We start from the raw sequence: 25,533 nt of genomic DNA, 5'->3' as shown, positions 1-25,533 counted from the left end.
ATTTTGCTGACTATTATTGGTGCTAGCTGGTGTTCTGTGAGACTGGGAAAAATCCCATGGAAAAGTACAGCTCTGCGTGTGTGTGTGTGTGTGTGTGTGTAAGTTACAGAAACAAAAAGAGGAAGGATGTTAGGAAATATGAAAATATAGGGGGAAAATGTTCCATTGACCTCATTTTTTAAAAAAGTTAAGCTTACAGCTCTGAAAGTTTGAGGAATTCTATTTAATGAGTAATTAGGTCTAGTAAATTTTCACAAAGAAAATTGGCCATTTCCCTTTTTCTGTTTTTTTTTTTGGGGGGGGGGCATTTAGAATGCATTAAACTTTTCAGTGTATTGCTAGCTAGTGAAAAATCTGTCTGGCTTAAAGGAACTTAATGGCCACAGTCAGTTTGGTGTCTCCTACAGACAAAGCCTTAAGTTATCAAAACAACATAAATGGACCTTGAGATTTGTTGGATTTGTTTTCGTTATTTTACCATTAACTAACTGCTCCAAAAATGCCATGAACTAGTTTATGTCTTATTTCAAGATATGTCTCAAATCAGTAGTAGCTGAAAAAACTCTAATCTTATTTTTGTTTGTTTGTTTGGCTTTTGCTTTTGTTCTTAAATTTTATTTAATTTTATTCTGAGACAAAGTCTCACTATGTAGCTCTGGCTGTCCTGGAATTCACTATGTAGACTAGGGTGGTCTGGAAATCAGAGAGAGATCCACCTGCCTCTGACTCCTAAGTCCTGGGATTAAAGGCATGCTCCACTATGCCCAGCCAAAATTCCCTAGTTTGGACAGTAGTGTGGAATTGGAGGAGCTTTGGTTTGGTGAAGCAGTTGTTGTTTGCACCGCTTGCTGGGGTGGCCTTACCAGGATTATTTGGAAGCCTGGATCACATTCTGTGGTAAGTGCAGCACCCTGGCTGAGTCCCATATTGGCATGCTTACCCTGTTTCCATTGTGTGTCTTCAGTTTCTTCAGTACATGCCTCTCTCAGATACTGTTTTGGAGAACGGAAAGCATCTCTGTCTCCCCTTCATCCTTTACTAATCTAATCAGCTCATTTTGTTACTATTTCAGGAATAATCTCGTTTGCCCTTTTCTCTTTGATTAAGTCTCCTTACATGGGAAGATTTAGACACTTATCCTGTCTCAACAAGATTAGATACCATAGGAGAGAGGTGTTTCCTTTCTCCACATGCTGTCTATGATATTGTTTATGCTCTTGTGTGCTTTGTCAGTCTTAATAGCATTTAGAAGTTGAAATCTTTCAGGGGTAGCAATAGCCAAGTCCTCCTCCATCATTTGTATTGTGCTTTTCCAAGAGTACATGTGTGGGGGGTGCTGTGACTGGCTTTGAACTTACTATATGGGTAAACCTTGTGCCCCTAGAGTACCTGCATGCTGGACAAGCACTCTTACTTAGTTGAGCTGCATCACTAGCCTGAGCCCCTGGTGTTAGTAAGACATTTAACTAGGGGAAACAGATTTCTGCTTCTTGTCATATTCAGGAATGGTGCTTGTTATTTAAGAATGCATTACTAATGCCCAGCTGTGATGGCACATGCCTTTAATCCCAGCACTTGGGAAACAGCACTTAGGCAGATCTCTTGAGTAATGAGACCAGCCTGGTCTACAGAGTGAGATATAGGACAGTCAAGGCTACACAGAGAAACCCTGTTTCAAAAAAAGTAAAGAAAAGAAAGAAAATGAGTACTTTTCTAAAGCCATTTGCACATGTCTTTTAAATCCCAAAATTCTGGAAACACAGGCAGGTAAAAGATCTCTGTAAGATAGATGCCAGCCTGGCAGTCTGGTCTACATTGCAAGTTCCATGACAGCCAAGGTTCTGTAGAAAGACCGAGTCTCAAAAGGAGATGGCGGTGGGGGAAGAATGCTTTAATTAGTCCTGTACAGGGCCCATGCTTGTTGCTAAGTCATGCCTGGAGTTCTCTGGGGAATTAGTGCTGTGATTGTGCTTTTGTTTCTTCTGCAAGATCTAATTGCCTACCATTAATAAAATATTGCCCATATTTCTTTTCTTGGGCCGATACAGGGCTAGCATTGAATTCTGTTTTGTAGTTTCCAATTTAAAACTTTCAAAAATGATAAAACTTTTGTTTGTTTTCTGAGACAAGGTACAGGGTTTCTTGGTGTAGCTCTGGCTGCACATGTAAGCAAACACCACCGCCCAGCTTGATGAAACTATTTTTATCAGAACATCTGTACTGGTCAAGGTTCTTGAGTACAAATGCTAAAATGATCTTTGTTAACTCAAACTGAAAGGAATTAACTGGATGTGTCCTTGTTAGCTGACTGTTCAGAGCATTGACAAGAATGCTATAGAGTACAGGCTGGCCAAGAGAACAGTCAAGGCTTGCTATAGGGATAATCTTCATAGAGCAGCCTTGTGGGCATTTTCACTTACATTTGTTACTCTAGACTCTCTCCCTGTGAGCAATCTGTAAACCTTCTGAGCCTTTGCCCCTCCTAGCTAGGAGTTCTAAACATACCTAAATTAGCTGTGCTTAAATAGGAGAGGTAGAGTATGAGCTTGCACCCACCTATTTGGATTCCCCGTAAATAGGGAGGGGACTTCAGGAAGTCGAAATGACAAATATCTGCCAATATAAATATTTTTTGCCTAAATCTAAAGTTTAAAATCTAGTAACTTTGAATTCTTTTTTTTTTTTTTCTTTTTTCTTTTTTTGGTTTTTCGAGACAGGGTTTCTCTGTATAGCCCTAGCTTGTCCTGGAACTCACTTTGTAGACCAGGTTGGCCTCGAACTCAAAATCCACCTGCCTCTGCCTCCCGAGTGCTGGGATTAAAGGCGTGCGCCACCATGCCCGGCCTTTTTTTTTTTAAAGATTTATTTATTTATTTATTTATTTATTTATTATGTGTAAGTACACTGTAGCTGTCTTCAGACACCCCAGAAGAGGGCATCAGATCTCATTACAGATGGTTGTGAGCCACCATGTGGTTGCTGGGATTTGAACTCACAACCTTCAGAAGAGCAGTTGGCACTCTTAACCGCTGAGCCATCTCTCTAGCCCTGTAACTTTGAATTCTAAAAGTAATAGGAACCTTCAAGAAAAGATGTCTTGCTGGATGGTGGTGGCAACACACCTTTATTTCCAGCACTAGGGAGGCAGAAGCAGGAGTATTGTTGAATTCAAGGCCAGCCTGAGCTACATAGTGAGTTCCAGAACAGCCAGAACTACACAGAGATATCCTGTCTCAAAAAAAAAAAAAGGTGGGGGGGGGGAGGAGAAGAGGCAGAGGTAGGTGTGTGTCTTACCTTTAATAATTTGAATTACTGATGTCTGCTTCTATATTTTTATTCAGCTTATTCATTAAACATTTCTTGACTATTTACTACTTACCAAGAGTTGGAACTGTAGCTAAAAGAGATTCATAGTTTAGCAAAGGAGGCAGATGTAAAGATACATTTTTCTTTTTTAAAGATTTATTTATTATTATATCTAAGTATACTGTAACTGTCTTCAGATGCACCAGAAGAGGGTCTCTGATCTCATTACAGATGGTTGTGAGCCACCATATGGTTTCTGGGAATTGAACTCAGGACCTTCGGAAGAGCAGTCAGTGCTCTTAACCACTGAGCCATCTCTCTGGCCCTGTAGAGATACATTATTATAGCATACTATGATTTATCTCTGTAGAGAATAAAATAAAATTTATGTCATTAACTTTGTAGAAGTTACTCTTATTTTAGTATGTCAGTAATTGTGGTTTTCCTTGGTCTTTTGTTATACAACACTGAGGATTAAACCCAGGGCTTATAAATACTACACAAACACTATATTTATTACCAGGTACATCCTCAGACTCTGGATTCGTTTTTTTTTTTTTTTTTTTAGACAGGATCTCACTAACTCAAGCTGGCCTCAAACTCTCCATCCTTCTCACTACCCTCTAAATGCTGTATGGCAGGTCAGGCATGTGTGTGTGCGTGGCTACACCCAGGGCTGGCCTCACTTTTGAGTTGTATCCTTTTATGTATATGCAGCCTACTCAATCAGCAGGTTTTCTTTTCTGTTTACTATTTAAAGTTATTTACAAGCCATGTTTTGTTTTATTTATTTTCTTTGACAATTTCATTCATTTATATAGTAGTGTATCTTTTTTTTTTTTTTTTGAGACAGGGTTTCTCTGTGTAGCCCTGGCTGTCCTGGCACTCACTTTGTAGACCAGGCTGGCCTCGAACTCAGAAATTCGCCTGCCTCTGCCTCCCTAGTGCTGGGATTAAAGGCGTGCGCCACCACGCCCGGCTTCAGTAGTGTATCTGGATCATATCTATTATCTATTCCTGACTCTCCTGTCCTATCCTGTCTAGACCCTCAGAGAAGCCACTTGTGCCTTCATGCTCTCTTTTCCTTCAGAATGCACATAGAAGAGTAGGCGCTGCTTTAATGTGCATGGTTGTGACATCACGGCAACTCCAGGACACAATGATTCCCCTTCCTCCAGCAAGCATAAACTGTCAGTAACTCCTCAGCTAGGGGTGGGGCTTCATGAGCTCCTACATTATCCATGCTGGAATGTTGCCTGGCTTGATCTTGTGCAGGTTACCACAGCTGTTGTGAGTTCATGACTACAGTAGCCACATCATGTTGAAAACAGTGTTTCTTAAGCCTTGTGTTAGAAATAAGTCAAGGATGGCAAAGAAAGAGACTACCACTGAACTGAACTGTCTCAGCAAGACAAGATTACTCTTCTAGAGGATGCACTGCTCATCAAAGCATAAGAGCAGGCAGCTGGGACAGGAAGTACGCTTGGTTTTTGTAGTTTTAACACAAATTAGCAACTGTCTCTTTTCCGCATTCATTGATTGGGGTCACACCTCACTCTTTTGAGATTGTGTGTGTGTGTGTGTGTGTGTGTGTGTGTGTGTGTGTGTGTGTGTTTGTCCGGAATGGGAAAGGGTTTGGTGAACCAAGGAGAAAGGAATCACTACTCTGATAGGAATTGTGGGGTCACTGATCCAGGCTATTAGGTTCTTGAAATGCAGCAGGAACCCTTGTGTACTGGGTGGAGAAGAACCAAGATCTTTGCATATAGGTGGGGAAGATGAGAAAAGACTAGTGATAGAGGTGTCTCCGTTAAGGCTGAGCACTCAAATTGTTTCTCTCAGCACTTTGAGTCTCTACATTATATGCTACCCACTGGGAAAAATATTTCTCTGATCATGACAGAGAGAATACCACTCTGTGGGTATAAACATAAATATTGATCATTTAGCAAAACAGTAGTGGTTAATTCCCCCTAGGGCCTATGACCTCCCCGGCCGGCTTGGGGCCTTTGACCAGTTTTGTAGTAACACATTAAAAAAAAAAAGTTTCAGATATAAAAGGTTTAAAGAATAAGAGATATTAAATATAATGTAACTTGTTGGGCTTTTCTATGTCTGCCCCAGTTACTGAATGCTGTCATGGAAGCTTATTTATGCATTAACGCCTAGGCCCTCAAGCGAGCCTCATTCTCAACTAGCTCGTAGTTATTCCATTTATGCTAATCTAAGTTCTGCTGGTTACCTCTCTTCTGTTTCATATGTCCAGTCTTCCCACCCCTAGCCCCTGACTCTTTCCCAGCATTTTTCTTTCTCTGCTGAGTGTTCCACTGTCTATTCTACCTTTTGCTATAGGCCATTGACTTTTTTTTTTTAAAGAATTATTTATTTTATGTGTATAAGTACATTGTAACTGTCTTCAGACACACCAGAACAGGACATCTGATCACTTTACAGATGGTTGTGAGCCACCATGTGGTTGCTAGGTATTGAACTCAGGACCTTTGGAAGATAGTCAGTGAACCATCTCTCCAGCCCCAGACTGTTGGCTTTTTATTTTAGCCAATCAGAAGATGCCTTAGGCAGGCAAGAAAGGACGGAGACATATTTTCACAACAGTGCATATAAACATTTTCCTACAATGTAATATTATATTTAAGAAATGAAAGCAGGCGTAGATGCCTTTGGAAGGCTGCAGTGGGAGGATCAAGAGTTTGAGGCCAGCCTAATGAAACCCTGTCTTAAAAAAAAACAAGCAACACCATCAACAACCCTCCCCCCACACACACACATAAAAACTACAATGGAAATTCCTCTGTACTTTTTTTGTGAAATTTTCTTACCTCCATGGATATGTCCATAATTCCAGTTTGTTGGTTATTATACCAATATATATCTGTACTTATTGATCACCAAGTAATACATAACCATACTATGTAGTACCACATTTTAGGAATTTTATAGCCCTTTGGGCCGAAGTACCAAAACACTAAATCCAGCAACATACAAAAGAGATTCTGTGCCATGAACAAAATTAATTTAATATGCTACATTAAATGAATAAAATACAGGAGTTCAGATATAACTCACTTGGTAGAGGGAGCATGCAAAAAGCTATCACCATATAACCAGGTATGATGGCACAGTCCTGTATATCCCAATATTCTGGAAGTGGAGATATTATGATAAGTTTATTTTTGTTTTGTTTTGTTTTCAAGACAGGGTTTCTCTGTGTAGCCCCTGACTGTACAGGAACTCACTGGAGACCAGGCTGGCATTGAACTCAGAGATTTAGTTGCCTCTGTCTCCACTTTCCAAGTGCTGGGATTCAAGATCTTCACCACCTAGAGCCGAGCGTGGTGGTGCACGCCTTTGATCCCAGCACTTGAGAGGCAGAGGCAGGCGGATTTCTGAGTTTGAGGCCAGCCTGGTCTACAAAGTGACCCTGTCTCTAAAAACCAAAAAAAAAAAAAAAAAAAACCAACCAAACAAAAACAAACCACTTCACCATCACTACCACCACCCAGCTGGAAGATAAATTTAAGGCCACCTTAGATGCACATTGAGGCTAGGCTGAGCTACATGATACTATCTTAAAGAAAAAGAAGGGTCTGGAGAGATGGCTCAGTGGTTAAGAGCACATGCCTCTCTTAGAGGTCCAGTATTCAGTTTCCAGCATCTACTTTGGGTACCTCATATACCCTGAAACTTGCTCCAGGAGATCTAGGCCTCTGTGAAAACTGCACACACACACACACACACACACACACACACACACACACACACAGGGTCTCCACTATGTAATGGTCTTAAACTCAGAGGTCTGTCTGACTCTCTAGAGTACTGGGGAAAAAAATTTAAAAAAACCTTAGGTAGCATTTGTTTAATTCTAACCTCATTTCATAATTAAAAAAAAAAATCACAGGGAGTGGAGAGATGATTTGGTGGTTAATACCACTGTTGATATTCCAGAAGATCTGGGTTCAAGTCCCAGCACCCACATGATGGCTAACAACCATCTATAACTCCCATTCCAGGGAATCCAGTGCCACCTTTTAGCCTCTGAGGGTGCCAGGCACTCAAGTGGTACACAGATAAAAGTATGAACAAAAGCACCCCCATATATTACCTTTACAAAAAAATCACACTCAACTGATTGGGAATTGAAGGGAAATTCCTTAAATTTATAAAGGTTATCTAAAAATAGCTTACAACCTACTGAGAAAATGAAACTTCCTCTAAGGTCAGCAGCAAAACAAGCCACTGCTCTCAGTCCCTCTGAGCAATGTTCTAGAGTTTATAGCAGGGATATTGGGGAAGAGAGAGATGAAAGGTACCCAGACTGGACAGGAATAAGTATAACTACAGCAAATACTGTTGTTGTTGTTGTTTTTAATTACTTGTTGTTTTTGTTTGTTTGTTTGTTTTTAAGATTTATTTATTTCATGTATGTGAGTACATTGTTGCTGTCTTCAGACACACCAGAAGAGGGCATTGGATCCCCATTACAGAAGGTTGTGAGCCACTATGTGGTTGCTGGGAATTGAACTCAGGACCTCTAGAAGAGCAATCAGTGCTCTTAACCGCAGAGCCATCTCTCCAGCCCTGTATTATCAGTTTAAATACTTAGGAATTTCTGAAAATCATTAAATGTTGAAAACTATTAGCATTAATAAGATTGCAGGTTAAACAAATCAGTAAACAATGAGTAATCTGAAAATGAACAGAATTTCATTTACAACATCAAAGAGAATAAAATTTTTAATAAATTTAAGAATGAAGCACAAGACTTTTTAGAACTTTGAAACTTAGTAGAACTCTGAAACACATTGAGGCTGGGCATGGTGGTGTACACCTTTAATCGCAGCACTTGGGAAGTAGAGGCAGAAAGATCTAAGTTCAGGGCTAGCCTGGTTTACATAGAATTTAAGGCTAGCCTGTGAGCACAATATACCTTGTCTCAAAAACAAAACATTATTGAGTGTTTAAAAAGCAAATGGGGCCAGAGATTTAGTGCCTCTAACAGCACGGGCTTGATCCCCAGACACAGCATTTTTAAAAGCTAGATGTGTCCATACTTATAGCCCCCAAATTCCTACTGGCAGTTGGGAGGCAGAGCAGGAGAATTGGCTGAAAGCTCAGGAGAGAGAACTAGCCTGGTACCCTACCTCAGGAACAGGGTGGAGGGAGAAAACTGATTCTAAAAGTTGTCCTCTTACTTCTACACATGCGGTGATATATGCACACCTGTAAGATCAATTTAAAGAGACAAATGCAGTGGGACACCTGTAACCCCTTGGGAAGCTGAGGCAAAGGGATTACTAGAGCCCAGGATTAGGAGTTCAAGGCCAGCAGGCAGCATAGTAAGACATTGTCTTAAAACAAAAACAAGAAATCTGGCCAGTGGTGGCACATAATTTTAATCCCAGCAGGAGACAGGCAGATCTCTGAGTTCAGCCTGGTCTACTGAGCAAGTTTCAGGACAATCAGGGAGGGCTACACAGAAAAACCCTGTCTCAGAAACCAAACCAAACCAAACCAACAAAAAGTAGTTTGAGAGTTCCTCAAAAAAGTAAATGTAGGGATTGGGACTGTAACTCAGCTGGTAAGAGTGCTTGCCTAGTGTGTATGAAGCCTTAGTGTCTATCTCTAGTCCCCTTGGTAGGGGGGTAAGCATAAAGCTACCATTGTTACCATAAGCTAGCAGATTTATTCTTAGGACTCTACCCAAGGAAGTGAAAGCACATCTACATAGAAACTGTTATTATTCATGGTAGCCCCAAAGTGGAAACAACACAGATGCCCGGTTGTCTGCTAAACGTGTATATGATGGAATGTTGTTCAGCTATGAAAAGAATAAAATCCAACATGGATGAAATTTAGAAATATGCCAGGTGATGGGAGCCAGATGAAGGGGACATATGTATAATTCCATTTTTGTTGGCTTGTTTCACTTTTTTGAGACAAGGTCTTGATATATAACTCTGGCTGTCCTCAAGCTCCCTATGTAGACCAGGCTGGCCTTATAAAGATCTACCTACCTCTATCTCCCTTGCCACCATACCAAGCCACAATTCCATTTATTTGAAATGTTGGGAAAAAAAGACAGACTTGTGGCTGGCAGGTTTGGGGAGTGAGGGAACTGCCTGAAAGTATATACTCAACTTTTCAAATAGTCTAAAAAACACTGAATTATAAACTGCAAAGGGTAAGTCTTATGCTATGCACATTATATTTCAATTTGAAAACAAGGAAGAAAACTAATACACACAGAAGACAGTCCACTAAAAAGGAGAGTAGAAAGTCTTACCTAGTGGTGTATGCTATAATCCCAGTACTCAGGTGGCTGAGGCAAGAAGATGGAGGTGTAGTACAAGGTCAACTGGCCTACATAGTGAGATCCTGTGTCACAGGAAGGATGGGATTGTCAAGGGACACATCTACAAACCTTGGTGGTTAATATTTGAAGATGGCTCCGCTTCCCAGTCTTCCTTGATACATGTTATCTGTCTCACTTTGCTGCCCACAGCATGATTTCTAGTTTCTGACCTGCTTTAAGTCCTCTTACTCCTGGACTTGAAATGCAGTTAGGTGACAGGATTAAGGATCCTATTCATGTATACAATGTGCATGAAAAATAAAAATACCCAAATAAATTTTTTTTTTAATTTTGTAAGTTATTTCAGGCTATGTGCTAGGTCTTGAACACTTTTAAAGGTGTTTTTCACAGCTAACTTTAGGAAAGTACTATTATTTTGTGCATTTTATAGATTTAGAAATGGTGACTGGTTAATTATTCTAATTACAAGTGTTAGGCTAGTATTCAAGCTTAACAATTCAGTTTTTATTCACTGAGGCAGCATGCTATTTCCAGCCACACCTGTCTTTTTGCAGGTCTTTGGATACTTCATTTCATGGACACCATGCTTATTTCTGTCTTTCCAGGTCCATTAATGAGATGAAACGGTTGGAAGAAATGTCAAATATATTTCAGAGCTCTGGAGTTGAGAATCACCCTCCCGAACCAAAGTCCCCAGCAGGAGGGAATGAAAAGTCAAAAGACAAGGAAGAACCGTGGGAAATGGTGATGGACAAGAAACACTTCAAGCTGTGGCGCCGCCCAATTACAGGCACCCACCTTTACCAGTACCGAGGTGAGCCCTGCCCTGCTGCCTTTGACAGGTGTCCATGGTGCCCACACAGGGTGCTTTGTTCCTTTTGCTTCCTAAACGATTCTATCCTGGCCCTACTGAAGAAAATTAGCCAAATTTCGTTTGTTTTCCTGTCCCAGACGGCAAGCTTTTCATGTTCTTCCTTGGTACATGTCCTTCCTGCCTTGCTCTGCTGCTTCCTAGCTCTCCCTACCCCTCTTGTCGTTCTAGTTTTTGGAACATACACAGATGTGACTCCCCGACAGTTCTTCAATGTTCAGGTGAGTTCATTTTCTCTCCAGGTTTGGAATTTTTTGGCTCCATGAATGTCTTTGTAATCTCAGTACTTGGAAGGTGAGGCAGGAGACTTGCTGTGAGTTAGAGGCAAGCCTGGGTTGTATAACAAATACAAGACTAGTCAGAAATACATATCAAGTTAAAACAAATTAAATGAATTAAAAACAATATATGTTTGGATGTGATGGCACATACCCTTAATTCTAGCACTTAGGAAGCAGAGGCAGGTGGATGAATCTCTATGAATTTGAGGCCTGCCTGGGCTACACATCTAGTGCCAGGACAGCAGAGCTATATAGAGTGACTCTGTCCCAAAAACAATAAAAGTGAAACAAAAGTGAGAGGAGAAGGTGAGATCTCCCAAAGTGCCACATAGAACTTTCTTTCCTGATACTTCCATTTTCTTTTTATGTTTGTTTGTTTTTGTTTTTGTTTGTTTTGTTTTTTGAGACAGGGTTTCTCTGTATAGCCCTGGCTGTCCTGGAACTCACTCTGTAGACCAGGCTGGCCTCAAACTCAGAAATCCACCTGCCTCTGCCTTCCAAGTGCTGGGATTAAAGGCATACACCACCACCGCCCGGGATACTTTCATTTTCAAATTTTAATTGTTTAATTTTAAAAATTAGGTAACAGCTGAATGTGGTGGCATGCACCTTTAATCCTGATACTTGGTTTATGTGGGGAGCTCCAGGACATCCAGGACTATAGAAAGAGACCCTGTCTGAAATTAAATACAAGTATACAAAGTATTAGGCTTTATGGCCTTTTTCAGACATAATTTGGTTTTGCTGGTCTTCCTCCCCCTGTTGCCTTCTTCCTTCTCCCCGTCCTCTCCATGTATATCTCTTCCATCAGTAACCCCGGCCAACTTCCCTATCACGTGTGTTCTATTGTCCTCCCCTCTGATCACTACTGTTTCTTTATTCCTGGACTACTCTCTGGTTTTATGACTTATGTCTGTGCTCACACCCTCATATATAAGATCTGCATATGAGAATGTGACATTGTCTTTCTGAGTCTGTTACCTTGCTTAATGTAATTTCCAGATGTATCATCTTCCTGAATGTTTTATAATTTCATTCTTCTTTTGGCTGAATAAAATTCCATTGTATACAAGTACCACATGTTTACTATCCATTCATTTGGTGTAATTTCCGTCCTTTTGGGACTGGTGCCGCAGTAATCATCTATAGTGAGATAAAGAGTGTACAGGTTATATGCCCAGGAGCATGGCTGGGTCATATGGTAGCTCTGTTTTTATTTTTTCTGATAAATCTCCATACTGATTTTCATAATCTACTAACATCAGTATGTAATTCCACTAGTAATGTGTAAGTGTTCCTCTTTCCCCTGCCGTCAATTTTTGTGATTTTGCCAAGCTCTCAATAACTAGTTTGCTGATTATAATACCCACTAAAGCCAAGCCTGTTGGAATAGACTTGTGTAGCAGTGAGTTCAGCTACCCTGCTTTGGTCCCCAGTGGGTTGTGTGCTTCCAGCCAGGAGCTATCTGGATTCAAGAATGGAACTATCGGGCTGGAGAGATGGCTCAGTGGTTAAGAGAACTGGCTGCTCTTCCAGAGGGCCTGAGTTCAATTCCCAGCAACCACATGGTGGCTCACAACAATCTGTAATGGGATCTAATGCCCTTTTCTGGTGTGCCTGAAGACAACGACGGTGTACTCAAATAATATACATATAATAAATAAATAAATCTTTAGTTTTTTCGAGACAGGGTTTCTCTGTATAGCCCTGGCTGTCCTGGAACTCACACTGTAGACCAGGCTGGCCTTGAACTCAGAAATCCGCCTGCCTCTGCCTCCTGAGTGCTGGGATTAAAGGCGCGCGCCACCACGCCCAGCAAATAAATCTTTAAAAACAAAAAAGAATGGAACTATCTTCCTCCTTTCCCCCCTTTCTCATACACCAGTTCATTTTAAAATGCCTTGACTACCTTAAAGGCTAGGCACTCCTAAACCTTCCCCTGCTACCCCAGGTCCGATTATGGAAGTGGCTAGTGGTCACCCACCCGAATTCTCACATGGCTGGTTGGTTTTCTCTCCTGCAGCTCCTACATCCCATCCTTCTCTCCCGAGTCATGCCAATTCTCTGTCTTCTCTTTCCCAGTTCCTAGCCCTCACAAATCCAAAGATCCCACATCATCTCCCTTTGCCCAGCCATTGACTGCTGGCATCTTTATTGATCAATCAAAAACCAACTGGGGACAAGGACCTTCAGTGTTTGGACACTCAGATTACCAATTAAATCAGAGCATTAGAACCAATCCCCAGCAGGCCTGTAATCCCAGCTCTTTGGGAGGCTGAAGCCTTCCTGGTATGTAGTGTATTCAAGACCAGCCTGATCAACTTAGTGAGACTGTCTTAAGTAAAAACAAGACTAGGGAAATGGAACATTTGCATAGTATGTACAGGGTGTGCTGGGTTGAATCTGCAGAATTGTAACAATGGTATACCCACTAAGGATATACCTGGCACTTTGACCTGGGCTCTGGTTTTGTCAGTGCTGTTTGGTTTTTATGCATACGATGTCTGTATTTGAAGTTCCTTAGTTCCTTGATATGAAAGAAAATGAGAAATTCTCCCCCTTTTTTGTGGTTTTTAGAGCTTTTTATTGTAGAAAGGCAGGGGGAAGGAGAGTAGAAAGAGAGAGGCCGGCCATGGCCACATGGAGATGGGGGGTGGGGGGAGAGAGACAGGGAGGACTAGAGAGGAGAGTAGGAAAGGTGAAAGCTTAAAGAGTGAGAAATGCTTCTTGAATTTCTTTTTCTGTTGAAAATAATTTAGAATTATCATATCTTTACATGTTATCTGTTGTATTTTCCCCGGACATTTCCTTTTCTTCTTTTTACGTTTAATCGTTTCTAAGAGGGTGCGGGTCCGTGCGTGGAGGGACAACTCTGTAGAGTCACTTCTCTTCCACCTTTCTGTGGGGTCTGTGTATTGAATTCAGGTTGTTAGGCTTACATAGTCAGGCACTATTTTAGTTTCAGTCTGTTGCTGTGACTGACCAAAAGCAATTTAGGAAGAGAGTTTATTTTAGTTTATAGGTATAGTCAGTAACTGAGAGAAGTTGGGACAGGAACTTGAAACAAAAACTATGGAAGAGACTGCTTATTTGCTCTTTTCTCTTCTTTTCTTTTCTCATGCATATTGCTACATAAAAGCCAATCTGAAAGGTGACATACTATATGATTTCAGTGTAGATCATTCTAGACACTTGTCAAAACCAGCACAATGTCTAGCACACGCACTGAACTCTATACCATGGTCAATGATATATCAGTACTGGGTAGGCAGTGGTACAGGCGTGTAATCCCAACACTTAGGATCACCACAAGTTATAGCTAGCCTTGTCCACCTAGTAAATTTCAGGTCAGCTGTAGTTACTACATGGTAAAGCCTTACTTAATTGGTTTTTGGTTTTTGGTTTTTTGAGACAGGGTTTCTCTGTGTAGCCCTGGCTGTAGACCAGGCTGGCCTCAAACTCAGAAATCCACCTGCCTCTGCTTCCCGAGTGCTGGGATTAAAGGCGTGCGCCACCACTGCCTGGCTTACTTTTCGATTTCCTAATTTGAAACTGCTTTCCACACCAAAAAAAAAAAAAAAAATCTATGAAAAAAAGTACAGAAAAATAAACCCATTAAAATAAAATCACTTAGATAGCTAAGCATTTAAAAAGTCCAGCACAAGGCCATCAGGAGATGCCAGAGATGTTACGAGTCAGCAGGGTGTCAGCAGGTGCTTGCTGATTTGTATGTGGACTCTTGACTGTCCTGGTAGAGAGGAGGGGAAACTTTTGAAGACTGATGTCCAGTCTTTTTAGTTTTAAGCTATTATAGGGAATACAGAATGTTTCTTTTTACTTCTTCCATTCTCTTCAGATCAGAATAAAACCTTGACATTGTCTAAGGTGCCGTATTTGGGAGTGCAGTTGTTAGAGTTCTTTGCACAGTTTCTCTCTTTTAAATTTTCTCATGATCTTCTTACTTTTTTGAACACATTTAGGACAAAGCATATTATCTTCCACTCCTAGGATGGGAAAACATAGGCTGCTATCAGGAAAGATAAATCAACTTTTGGAAAGTGTCTGGAACCCTGGTCTAATTGGTATAAAATTGCAGGCAAACCCAGTCTGTCTGTCTGTCCTGTCTGCAGGAGCTGTGTACCATGGACATAGCCTGCTTTTTCATATAGTCCAGGACCACCTTTATAATGGGACTTTCTCCAGCCCACCAGTGGTATAAATAATAACACGAGAATTTTATTACAGTTTAAAACTTAGGCTTTTTGCTAGGGCAGTTTTTCAGCTAGCTTATCTAACTTAACCTAACTATCTAGCTGATGACCCGCTACATGGCTAGCTCTTTATCTTTCTCTCCGCTGTGGTTCACGTCTGTTCCCTCCATGTACACTTTCAAATCTCCCACGATTGCTTTCTTTTCCCAGTTACACCACCTCTCTCTGTCTCTGTCTCTCCCCTTCCCAAGTCCCACCCCCTACTTCCTGCCCAGCCATTGGCCATTAGCTCTTTATTACAACTAGTCAGTGCAGCAAACTTCTGATAAATTCTAGATTGCCTCTAGGCAGAGAGAACTGTCTGACCTTCAAGTATCTGAGTAGGAGACTGGTGATGTACCATAGAAATGACAGTACCAATTTCCTGCCAGCATTTAGCTCTCAATTAACCATTGAAAATACAGAGACATACCTTCATAGAGTGTAAAAAAGGTTACCCCAACACTTTTCCATGGAATGGTACTGTCCATAGTGGATAGTGGTCTGGATCCACCTGTATTAATTCATAATCAAGACTGTCCTGGGGCTGGTGAGATGGCTCAGCGGTAAGAGCGCCGACTGCTCTTCCAAAGGTCCCGAGTTCAAATCCCAGCAATTACATGGTGTTTCACAATCATCTGTAATGAAATCTGATGCCCTCTTCTGGAGTGTCTGAACACAGCTACAGTGTACTTATGTATAATAATAAGACTGTCCTCCTTAGACGGGCTCCCACTGCAGATTATCTGGACATCCTTTGCTCAGGTGACTCCAGGTTGTCAATAGGTGGCAAACATTTTTTACCCACTGATACATCTCACCACCCCCATTCCACAGACATTTTTAATTAATTAATTGTTTTTACTTTGCATCCCAATTGCAGCTTCCTATTTTTCCCAGTCCTTCCCTAAACATTTTTTAATAATTAATTTAATTTTATGCACATTGTGTGAGGGTGTTAGATCCCCGTGGAACTGGAGTTACAAACAGATGTGAGCTGCCATTTGGGTGTTGGGAATTGAACCTGGGTCCTCTAGAAGAGCAGCCATTGTACTTAGCCACTGAGCCATCTCTCCAGTATCTCCATAGACGTTTCTATTGCATAGCTTTTGTGTATGTGCATATATTTACACACATGATAATGAGAATTGAACATAGACAAAACTTGCTAGACAAGTAATCTAACCACTGAGCTGTACCTTCAGTCTTTTGGGGTCTTTTGTTTTTGAGACAGGTCTCCCTATGTAAGTTCAGTCTTGAACTTTTGATCCTTGTCTCTGCTTCTTGAATTGCTGACATTTACAGGTATGTGTGCCACCAGAGTCTTGTTGCATTTTTAAGACTTCTTTGAAGGGGGCTGAAGGAAGTGGCTGAGTGATTGAGATCACTGTTTGCTCTTCTGGGGAACCCAGGTTCCCAGCACCCACATGGCAGCTCACAGCTGTCTATAATTCCAGTCTTAGGGAGTCCAACATCATCTGACTTCCATGGGCATCAGGCAAGCATGCAGGCAAAACACCATACACATGAAAGTTATAAAAAAAGATTCCCTTGGGGGATTGGGGGAATCATTCAGTGGGTAAGGCTGCTTGCTGATTAAGCTTGAGTTCAGATCCCTGTATCACCCATGTAGAAACTGTGTGGCAGCATATGTCTGTAAGTAATCCTAGCACTGGTTAGGTGGGACCAAGATGAATCCCCAGGGATTGCTGGCCAGCCAGTCTAGTCAAACCAGTATGCCTCAGGTTCAGTGATAAATAAAGTGGAGAGTGATAGAAGACATCCAACATTGACTTCTGGCCTATACATGCACAGGCGCGTACATGAACATTTACACTCATACACACAGACACAGAAACCCCCTCAGTACAAGTGAGAATCTTACAGTATGTGAGAACCATCTAATAAACAGCCATGCCTCTCACAGGTTGGTACTGTTAAGTCAAATTACTATTTCTCCATATTGTGTCTAAGTCAGAGATCAACCTTCCAGAGAGAGAAACTTCTGCATCTGTTTTGGATCTTCTCTTTTGCAGCTGGATACAGAGTACAGGAAAAAATGGGATGCCCTTGTGATCAAGCTAGAGGTGATTGAGAGAGATGCTGTTAGTGGTTCTGAGGTTCTTCATTGGGTAACCCATTTTCCTGTGAGTATTTTTACTTGAGTTTTATTCCTGCCAAGTCTGTGATGCAGAACACTAATTTTGCCTCACTTCCTTTTTTAGTATCCAATGTACTCTCGCGATTATGTTTATGTTCGGCGGTATAGTGTGGATCAGGAAAACAATGTGATGGTCTTGGTGTCACGGTATGTATAACTGCTGGAGTACTTGTTAAGTTCCACTCGCTGTGCCTAACCCGTTTGTACCTTGGCTCTTGCCCTTATGAGTGCCCTGCAGACTTCCTAGCAGCCAGTGCCCATCCATCCCTACTCGGAATTAGCTGTGAACCACCAGGGAGACTTTGCAGGGTGGGAGTGGGTATTAAGGGTAGAACCTAGAGCCTTACTAATGCTAAGAAGCATGGTACTGCTGAGTTATTGCCCTAAACAAGTGATTCTCAACCTTTTTAATGCTGTAACCCTTTAATATAGTTCCTCATGTTGTGACCCTTAACCATAAAATTATTTTGTTGTTACTTCTTAATTGTAATTTTGCTACTATTATCAATTGTAATGTAAATATCTGTGTTTTCCAATGGTCTTAGATGACCCTTGTGAAAGGATCATTTGACTCCTTCCCATTCCAAAAGGGGTTGAGACCACAGCACCTGTCTTAGTCAGGGTTTCTATTCCTGCACAAACGTCATGACCAAGAAGCAAGTTGGGGAGGAAAGGGTTTATTCAGCTTACATCTCCACACTGCTGTTCATCACTAAAGGAAGTCAGACTGGAACTCAAGCAGGTCAGGAAGCAGAAGCTGATGCACAAGCCATGGAGGGATGTTCTTTACTGGCTTGCCTCCCCTGGCTTGCTCAGCCTGCTCTCTTATAGAACCAAGACTACCAGCCCAGAGATGGTCCCACCCACAAGGGGCCTTTCCCCCTTGATCACTAATTGAGAAAATGCCTTACAGCTGGATCTCATGGAGGCATCTCCCAACTGAAGCTCCTTTCTCTGTGATAACTCCAGCTGTGTCAAGTTGACACCCCAAACCAGCCAGTACAGCACCTAAATCTAAGTTTTAATTAAATGTTTTGAATTTCTTAATATAGGTAGAACTAGAAATACAGCCTGTGAGCCAGACATTACAATATCAAAGAAACTTTCATATTTCATGAATACAACGTGGGTTGTATTCATTCATTTCATTAACTGCTTGGTTTTGAGACAGGGTTCTACAGTTGTGCCTACTCCCCAGCCCCACTTATCCTCACTTTACCATTGATCAGTGCCAGAATAATCATCCCCCTCTCCCCTTACAGTGCGGTGGAACACCCCAGTGTGCCAGAGTCTCCAGAGTTTGTCAGGGTCAGATCTTACGAATCCCAAATGGTTATCCGTCCTCACAAGTCGTTTGATGAGGTGAGTTTTACCTCATGAGAGATGAATGTTGAAGCTTTGAAATGTCTTTCAAGGAACGCCTTTGTCTGAACTGGTGAGAGGCGCTTTGCCAGAGTGTGTGCCTTAGTCAGCTGGAACTTGTAAGGTGTATTGAGGGCCCTGGTCTCACTTTCTTGATTGTTTCAGGGGTGGCTGAAAAATGTATGGCATGTGGGCTGGAGAGACGGCTCAGTGATTCAGAGCACTTGTGCTAGGCAGTGGTGGCACACACCATTAATCCCAGAACATACAAGGTAAATACTCAAACATAAAATGAAAACTGGGATGAGGTATGCATTAGAATGAGCTGGCACTTGTTTGATACATTGTGAGCGCTAGTGTCACTTCCTACTTGTTTCAAAGATGTCTAGAAAATGTAACTCCTTAAAAATAAAGATTTAAATAAATAAATCTTTAAAGGAAATAATTTCTGAATTTTATAGAATTCTAAAGGTCACAAATGACTTCATTGTTGTTTTCTGGTTTTTTTTTTTTGAGACAGTCTCATTACATAGCCCAGGCCAGGCTGCCTTGAAACTTGCTGTGTAGTCCAAGCTGACATCAAACCCACAGGTCTCCTGCCTTAGGCTCCTGAGTGTTACAAATGTTCATGGATACATTCATTTCTCTCTGCTCCTGACTGGATATAGTGTAACCAACACTCTCAGGCTCCTGCCTGTGGGGAATGAGATAATTAAACATCAAGAGACCAGTGAGAATGAAATAGTTTTAAATATACCAGTCTGCCCGTGTAGAGAAGAGAAGATGGTGTGCTGATTTGATTCCATGTCTTTTTTTTTGTTTTTTTGTTTTTTTTTTTTTTGGTTTTTTGAGACAGGGTTTCTCTGTGTAGCCCTGGCTGTCCTGGAACTCACTCTGTAGACCAGGCTGGCCTCGAACTCAGAAATCCACCTGCCTCTGCCTCCCAAGTGCTGGGATTAAAGGCGTGCACCACCACGCCCGGCCTGATTCCATGTTTTTTAAGTTCCTGGATCACAAGAAATTCCTGCCCTCTTATCCAGTAGTCTGGGGTTTGGTCCCTTCCCATATTCTCCATCCTGTTGGTTTAGGATGCAGAGTCTTAGCCAGTGAATAATTTGGGGCTTTTTTCTGATCATGGGATTTTACCACTTGGGAAGGGGCAGGCAACCTGTAACTTCGCAATTCTCAGTTCTGAAACAAACAGGTACCAGCTAGAGCTAAGAAAGGCCTACGATGTCCTGCTTATTCAGACTGAACTCTGAGCAGATCTAATACTGAAAACATACCATAATTATATTTTACAATTTCCATCTTTTCTTTTACTTATGGTCTTTTTAGATTTGCTTTAATTTTTGCTGTTGTTAATTTTCCACTTTGGGATTTTGAGATAATTGATTTTTAAATTAAATTAAGTGTGTATGGGCATTTTGCCTGCTTGTATATTTGTGTACTATGCGTATGTTGTGCCCTTGGAGACTAGAAGAGTGTGTCAGATTCTTTAGAAATAGAATTGTAAATAGTTATGAGCCACCATGAGTGTTAGGAATTGAACCCCTGTCTTTGCTAGAGCAGAAAGTGCTCTCATCTGCTGAGCCATCTCTCTCGTCCCACAGATGGAAGAGCTTAAAAGTTGTATTCGCAGGAGCTTGCTTGGTCTGGTCATATTCCTAACGTGTGGCTTTTACCTCTTTGTGCATAGTTCTACAGTGCTCAGTATGAATTTCTACTAGGGTATCATTCACTTATTCCCTAAGTACTGGGAATTGAACTCAAAGCCTCCTATTTGAGGCAAAGGATCTACCATTGTGGCGCAATACCAGTCAGGGCACTTTATCTTCATAATCAGAAGCTCCTGAGGGCAAGGACTGGAGCTAACATGTTTGTTATGTAGCACCTAGCAAAGTGCCAGACACGGCAGGCATTCAAATGTATGCTAAGAAATGAACAGCAACTTAACAGTACATTTTGAGCAGGATGAGGAGGTGGGTTGCTGTTAAGATGATCAGTCCAGAGCCTTCATGCCTCTGCTTTTGAAGTATAGCTAGAGCATTTATTTGTTCTTTATTCCCTTCATATAGATCACAACTGTTTCAGGCTTCTCTTACGGGCATTATTTTGTTTGCTTTGTAACCTAGTCTCCTGCCTCTGCCTGCCAGGTGCTGGGACTACAGATATGTGCCACCATACCCAGCAGTATCAGGGCACTTTAACCACCTCAATAATCCTGAGTCCTTTTGGTGTTAGGTATGAGAGGGCTGAGCCAAAAAACAGTAGGTGTGGTGTGCCGGTAGTGGTGGCGCACGCCTTTAATCCCAGCACTCGGGAGGCAGAGGCAGGTGGATTTCTGAGTCTGAGACCAGCCTGGTCTACAGAGTAAGTTCCAGAACAGCCAGGGCTACACAGAGAAACCCTGTCTCGAAAAACAAAAACAAACAAACAAAAACAACAGTAGGTGTATAGGCCTGGTGGTTAGATTTTTCTTTCTCACGTCTGTCTAAGCTGGCCATCTGTAAAATGGAAGAGGGTGGTACACTGCAGAGCTGCAAGGACCTAAGAGAGCTCCGCTGCACAATGTTCTCTAAACAGTTATTATTAGCACTAAGAGCAGAAAGGCAAGATGAAATCTTTAAGTTGTAAACGTTGGGGAACTGTATTGGGTCCTCAGGGCTACCCCATGTTTGAAGATTTGCTGGAGCAAATATTGTAGACCTAGCTAAAATTTAGGACAGTGACATTAGTAAGGACACATGGCCAGATTATAAAAGAAAAAAGACACAGAATAATCTTGAGTCCACCTGAGGCTTCCTTCTCTAACACCAAAATACAACAATGTGTGTTTAATGTTTTGGCTAGAAAACCTCCATTTACCATGTAAGTTCTGGATGCCCGTGGAGACTTATCTTCCATAGAGGCTGCTGATAGTTCTCATGATGGGCACAGGAAGCTTCCCTATTAGTTTAATCTTTTACTGGGGTCAAGAAAGTAGCCAAAAAACAGTAGGTGTGGTGTGCCGGTAGTGGTGGCGCACGCCTTTGATCCCAGCACTCGGGAGGCAGTGTGTGTGCTTTTCTATGTATGGAGGATATCGTGTTTCTTCTGGTACCCGATGCAGAGGTTGCTGTGGTCCTTATCTTTGCTACTTTTCTTTTCCAGAATGGCTTTGACTACTTACTGACATACAGTGACAATCCACAGACCGTGTTCCCTCGATACTGTGTCAGTTGGATGGTTTCTAGTGGTAAGTAGGGATATGTATAGCGGGCGGGCTTGAATCTGAGCTGAACAAATTTTTTTTGGTTTGTTTTTTGGTTTGTTTTGTTTGGTTTTGCCTTAATGGCAACAGGAGGGTTGATACTTTTTGTAGTCATGTTGGGAGAAATTTGAAAAAAATCTTCCTATTTCATTCTAGCCTCTGAGTGGGATTTGAAGGTGTAAGAAAAACAGGGGTTCTAGAAAGAATTTTTTTTTTTTAAAACCCAGAGGAGAGTTTTTAGAACTCAGCTTGATGCCTTACATATAGATGGTGTACATTGGTGTATTTTTTGTTCAGTATTGTTAAATGTCTAGGTTGATAATGCGCACCTGTAATCTCAATAGTGGGCGCAGGAGCTGAGACGGGAGGATCAAGGCCTAGGTGACAAAAGTGATAAAACCAAAATGTTTGTTTGTTTGTTTGTTTTTGTTTTTTGAGACAGGGTTTCTCTGTGTAGCCCTGGCTGTCCTGGAACTCAATCTGTAGACCAGGCTGGCCTCAAACTCAGAAATCCGCCTGCCCCTGCCTCCCGAGTACTGGGATTAAAGGCGTGCGCCACCACGCCCGGCAAAACCAAGATATTCAAGGCATAAGATCTGGCAAAGAAAACTTGGCTGTAGGCCAAGTTCCTCAGGGGAGGAAAGGGCTCCTCCCTAACACAGGCTGCACACGGAGCCACAGTCACACCCACTTCTAGCACTTTGATTAGAAAGTGTTCTCTCGTGAGCTTCATTGTTGTTTGGATTTTTCTTTTGTTTTTTAGTTTTGCATAATACAGGCTGGCTTTATTCTCTTGACCCTTCTACTTGAACCCCCCCAAGTTACTGGTGTAAGATGCCATGCATGACTCCTCATACACTTTTACTTTCTTCTGGGGCTCTGAGTAGTTCCTTATCCCTCAGCACAAGAATGGGAAGTTAGGTGTTTATTGTTTGCCTACCTATTCTTTAAATAGGCTTTGGTTTTGAGCCTATCACTGGCCTTTTTGGCAGCTGTCCTAGTTTGTTTCTGTTACTCTAATGAACACCATGACCAAAAAAATCAACTTGTTGGAAAAAATTTATTTCATCTTAGCGCTTTTGTCCATCATGAAAGGAAGTCAGGGCAGGAACCTTGTGGCAGCAACTGAAGTAGAGGCCATAGAGGATCACTACTTACTGGCTTGCTCTCCACGGTTTGCTCTGCCTGCTATTTTGTGCAGGCTAGGACCACCTGACTAAGTGTGGTACCACACATTGTGGGTGGGCACCCTTATATCAGTCATTAATCAAGATAATGCCCTCACATACTTTCCTAGAGGACAGGGTTTTTTTGTTTGTTTGTTTGTTTTTTAGTTTTTTTGGTTTTTTTTTTTTTTTTAGTTTTTTTGAGGTAGGATTTCTCTATGTAATTTTGGCTGTCTTGGAACTCATTCTGTAGACCAGGTTGCCCTTGAACTCAAAGAGATCCACCATGCCTGTCCATGCCCATCCAACTTGTAGAGACTAGTCTTATAAAGGCATTTTCTCACCCGGGGTTACCTCCTCCCAGATTATGCTAGCTTGGGTCAGGCTGACAAAAAAACTAACCAGTATGACAGCTTGACTAGATTCTGCTGTGTCCCAATAGGCATGCCAGATTTCTTGGAGAAGCTGCACATGGCCACTCTGAAAGCCAAGAACATGGAGATCAAAGTGAAGGACTACATCTCGGCTAAGCCTCTGGAAATGAGCAGTGAGGCCAAGGCCACTGCTCCATCCCCTGAGCGGAAGAATGAGGGTAGCTGTGGCCCCGCTCGGATTGAGTATGCTTAAAGGCCTTTGGGATAAGGAAAGACAGGCACTTCCAGCCCTGCCTTGCTCCTTCAGCTCTGCTGCAGGACAGGGACAAGTCACACATGTTAGAAGACATCTGCTGTAACTGTCAGTGCAAGAGGATTTAGAACTGGAGTTAGATTTCATCTGGAGCCCTATTGCTCTTTACCAAACAGAGGATCATGACATTGTGGAGTTGTCATGTTCTCAGGCCAGCAGTTGTGAAATCCAGTATCATGCTGACCTACTCTGGAACAACCTCTCACGTTAGGCCAGAAGGGGATGACTCCTATCCGCCTCCTACGAGAAGCTTCCTTGCTGACATTCCAAATGCCACTGTTGGTTATGCAATGCTCTGGATATCCTTCAGTTCTGTAGGTCACTTGGAGAGTGGTTGGCCCCAGGTTCTCACTAAGTGGTTTTTTGGAGTGCTCTTGGTAACAGTCCTGTGGTGGTGTGAACAATTCTGGCTGAGCTAAGTGCCTTGTCCTCACCTTGCTTTATCTTTAAAGACATGAAGTTTGTACCAAGGGATCCTTCCCCCTGCAGACTACCATGACATTGACTCATCTGGTGGAGGCAGCTTTCATCTTAAATGGCCTTTCTGTTTTCATAGGCTGTGCTCACTGTGTCATGGCCTCTGCTGTAGCCTTAGCCCATTTGCTGGGAGCACCAGAGACAAACTCCTCTAGATGGTAGCTTCCTAAATGATGTCATCAGTGTTTTGATAGGATCAGTGGAAGTGTGCACAAAACATCTTACTTAAAAATAACTAGATTTCATTTTAACCCTTGTAGCAAATGGAGTTAGGTGGTTGAGCACAACTCTTCCCTTGGTCTTGTTTGTTTTGGCACTATTTTCCCACTGCAGATTGACTGCGCTGTCCTGGAAGGATAAAGGTGGTAGATGGTGGTTGTGCCGTTTCCTCAGTTTTTAAAACTGTAAGCTGACATATGGGCCAACAGATGGAGTCTTGCCCAATACCAGTATGGTAGGGATGGGGCTTATGTGACCCTCTTGGTCTTGTAAAGCATTTCTCTCCAGAGCTGACATAGAAGTAATAGACACAGTTTGGATAAGATCACAACCAGATGCTAGGTGCCTGGCCTTGCTGGTTTCTTTATGGTGATAGGGATCAAGTCTCACATCCTTCTCTCTCTTTCCCTGGAGTTAATAGAGCTGACATTTTCTTTTCTTGCTTGCTACCTACCCTGCTGTGGTGTTAGAGGAGACTAAACCCAAGGTGAACGTAACCTTTAACCTTCTGTTGCCTATTCAGTTCTGTGCCAAGGAAACTACTAACTCCCCAGTGTTTCTGTCTTTTCGGTTGTTGGCAGAGCAGAGAGTGGCATTGAGAAGCCCCAGTGTCTCTCAGTGAGCATTTTTCCCTTCTTCCCAGTACCTGACAGGAAAAGAAAAAACCTTTATTTGACTTTAACATCTGTAGTTGACTGCCTGTGAATCTGTGAGCAAGTGTAAGCATGTATGTGCGCGTGCGTGTGCTGGGGCTCAGGGACTGAGCAGTTATGTTTACCCTTTGTTTTGTGATTTGACTCTGTACAGTTATTTGTGTCATCATAATGAGTTTGCTCTTAACTGTGACATTTTTATCAAATGTGTGAATAAATGCATAAAGATTGGTACAGAAGAGTGTTCATTTCTGGCCACATGGTGGGAAACTGTGCTCCTTGTCATCCTGATCACAGACATAGCATGGGTCGTCTGTCAGTGGGCCTTATTCTTTCTTGGCAGACAATGGGTGACACAAAGGTGACACCTTGCATAGACTGTGACCCCTAAGTGGCTAGCTTGGGAGCTAAAGGTAAAATGCCTGTCTCTAGTATCTTGATCTAGAAAAAGGTTTAGTCAAGGGAATCTATGTCAGGTCTTCTATAGACAGGCTTTGTAGAAGATGTGCC

General features: G+C 42.0%; 1 protein-coding gene across 1 annotated transcript in view; it reads left to right on the top strand.

Moving 5' to 3' along the window:
- Stard7 (StAR related lipid transfer domain containing 7) overlaps positions 1-25,262 on the top strand; it is a 28,827-nt gene extending 3,565 nt beyond the window's left edge. Inside the window, exons 2-8 of the mRNA XM_021155481.3 lie at positions 10,249-10,457; positions 10,686-10,735; positions 17,082-17,192; positions 17,271-17,353; positions 18,469-18,568; positions 21,722-21,806; positions 23,430-25,262. Of these exons, the coding sequence (XP_021011140.1) occupies positions 10,249-10,457; positions 10,686-10,735; positions 17,082-17,192; positions 17,271-17,353; positions 18,469-18,568; positions 21,722-21,806; positions 23,430-23,614 (823 nt within the window). The 3' untranslated portion in view covers positions 23,615-25,262. The remainder of the gene's footprint in view (positions 1-10,248; positions 10,458-10,685; positions 10,736-17,081; positions 17,193-17,270; positions 17,354-18,468; positions 18,569-21,721; positions 21,807-23,429) is intronic.
- Positions 25,263-25,533: the final 271 nt, after the last annotated feature.

Source organism: Mus caroli, unplaced genomic scaffold (assembly GCF_978045245.1).
Source record: "Mus caroli unplaced genomic scaffold, Mus_caroli_1 scaffold_2, whole genome shotgun sequence".
In the NCBI taxonomy this organism is placed as follows: domain Eukaryota; kingdom Metazoa; phylum Chordata; class Mammalia; order Rodentia; family Muridae; genus Mus; species Mus caroli.
The sequence above is the reverse complement of the archived record's forward strand: the minus strand, read 5'-3'. Positions and strand labels throughout refer to the sequence as shown.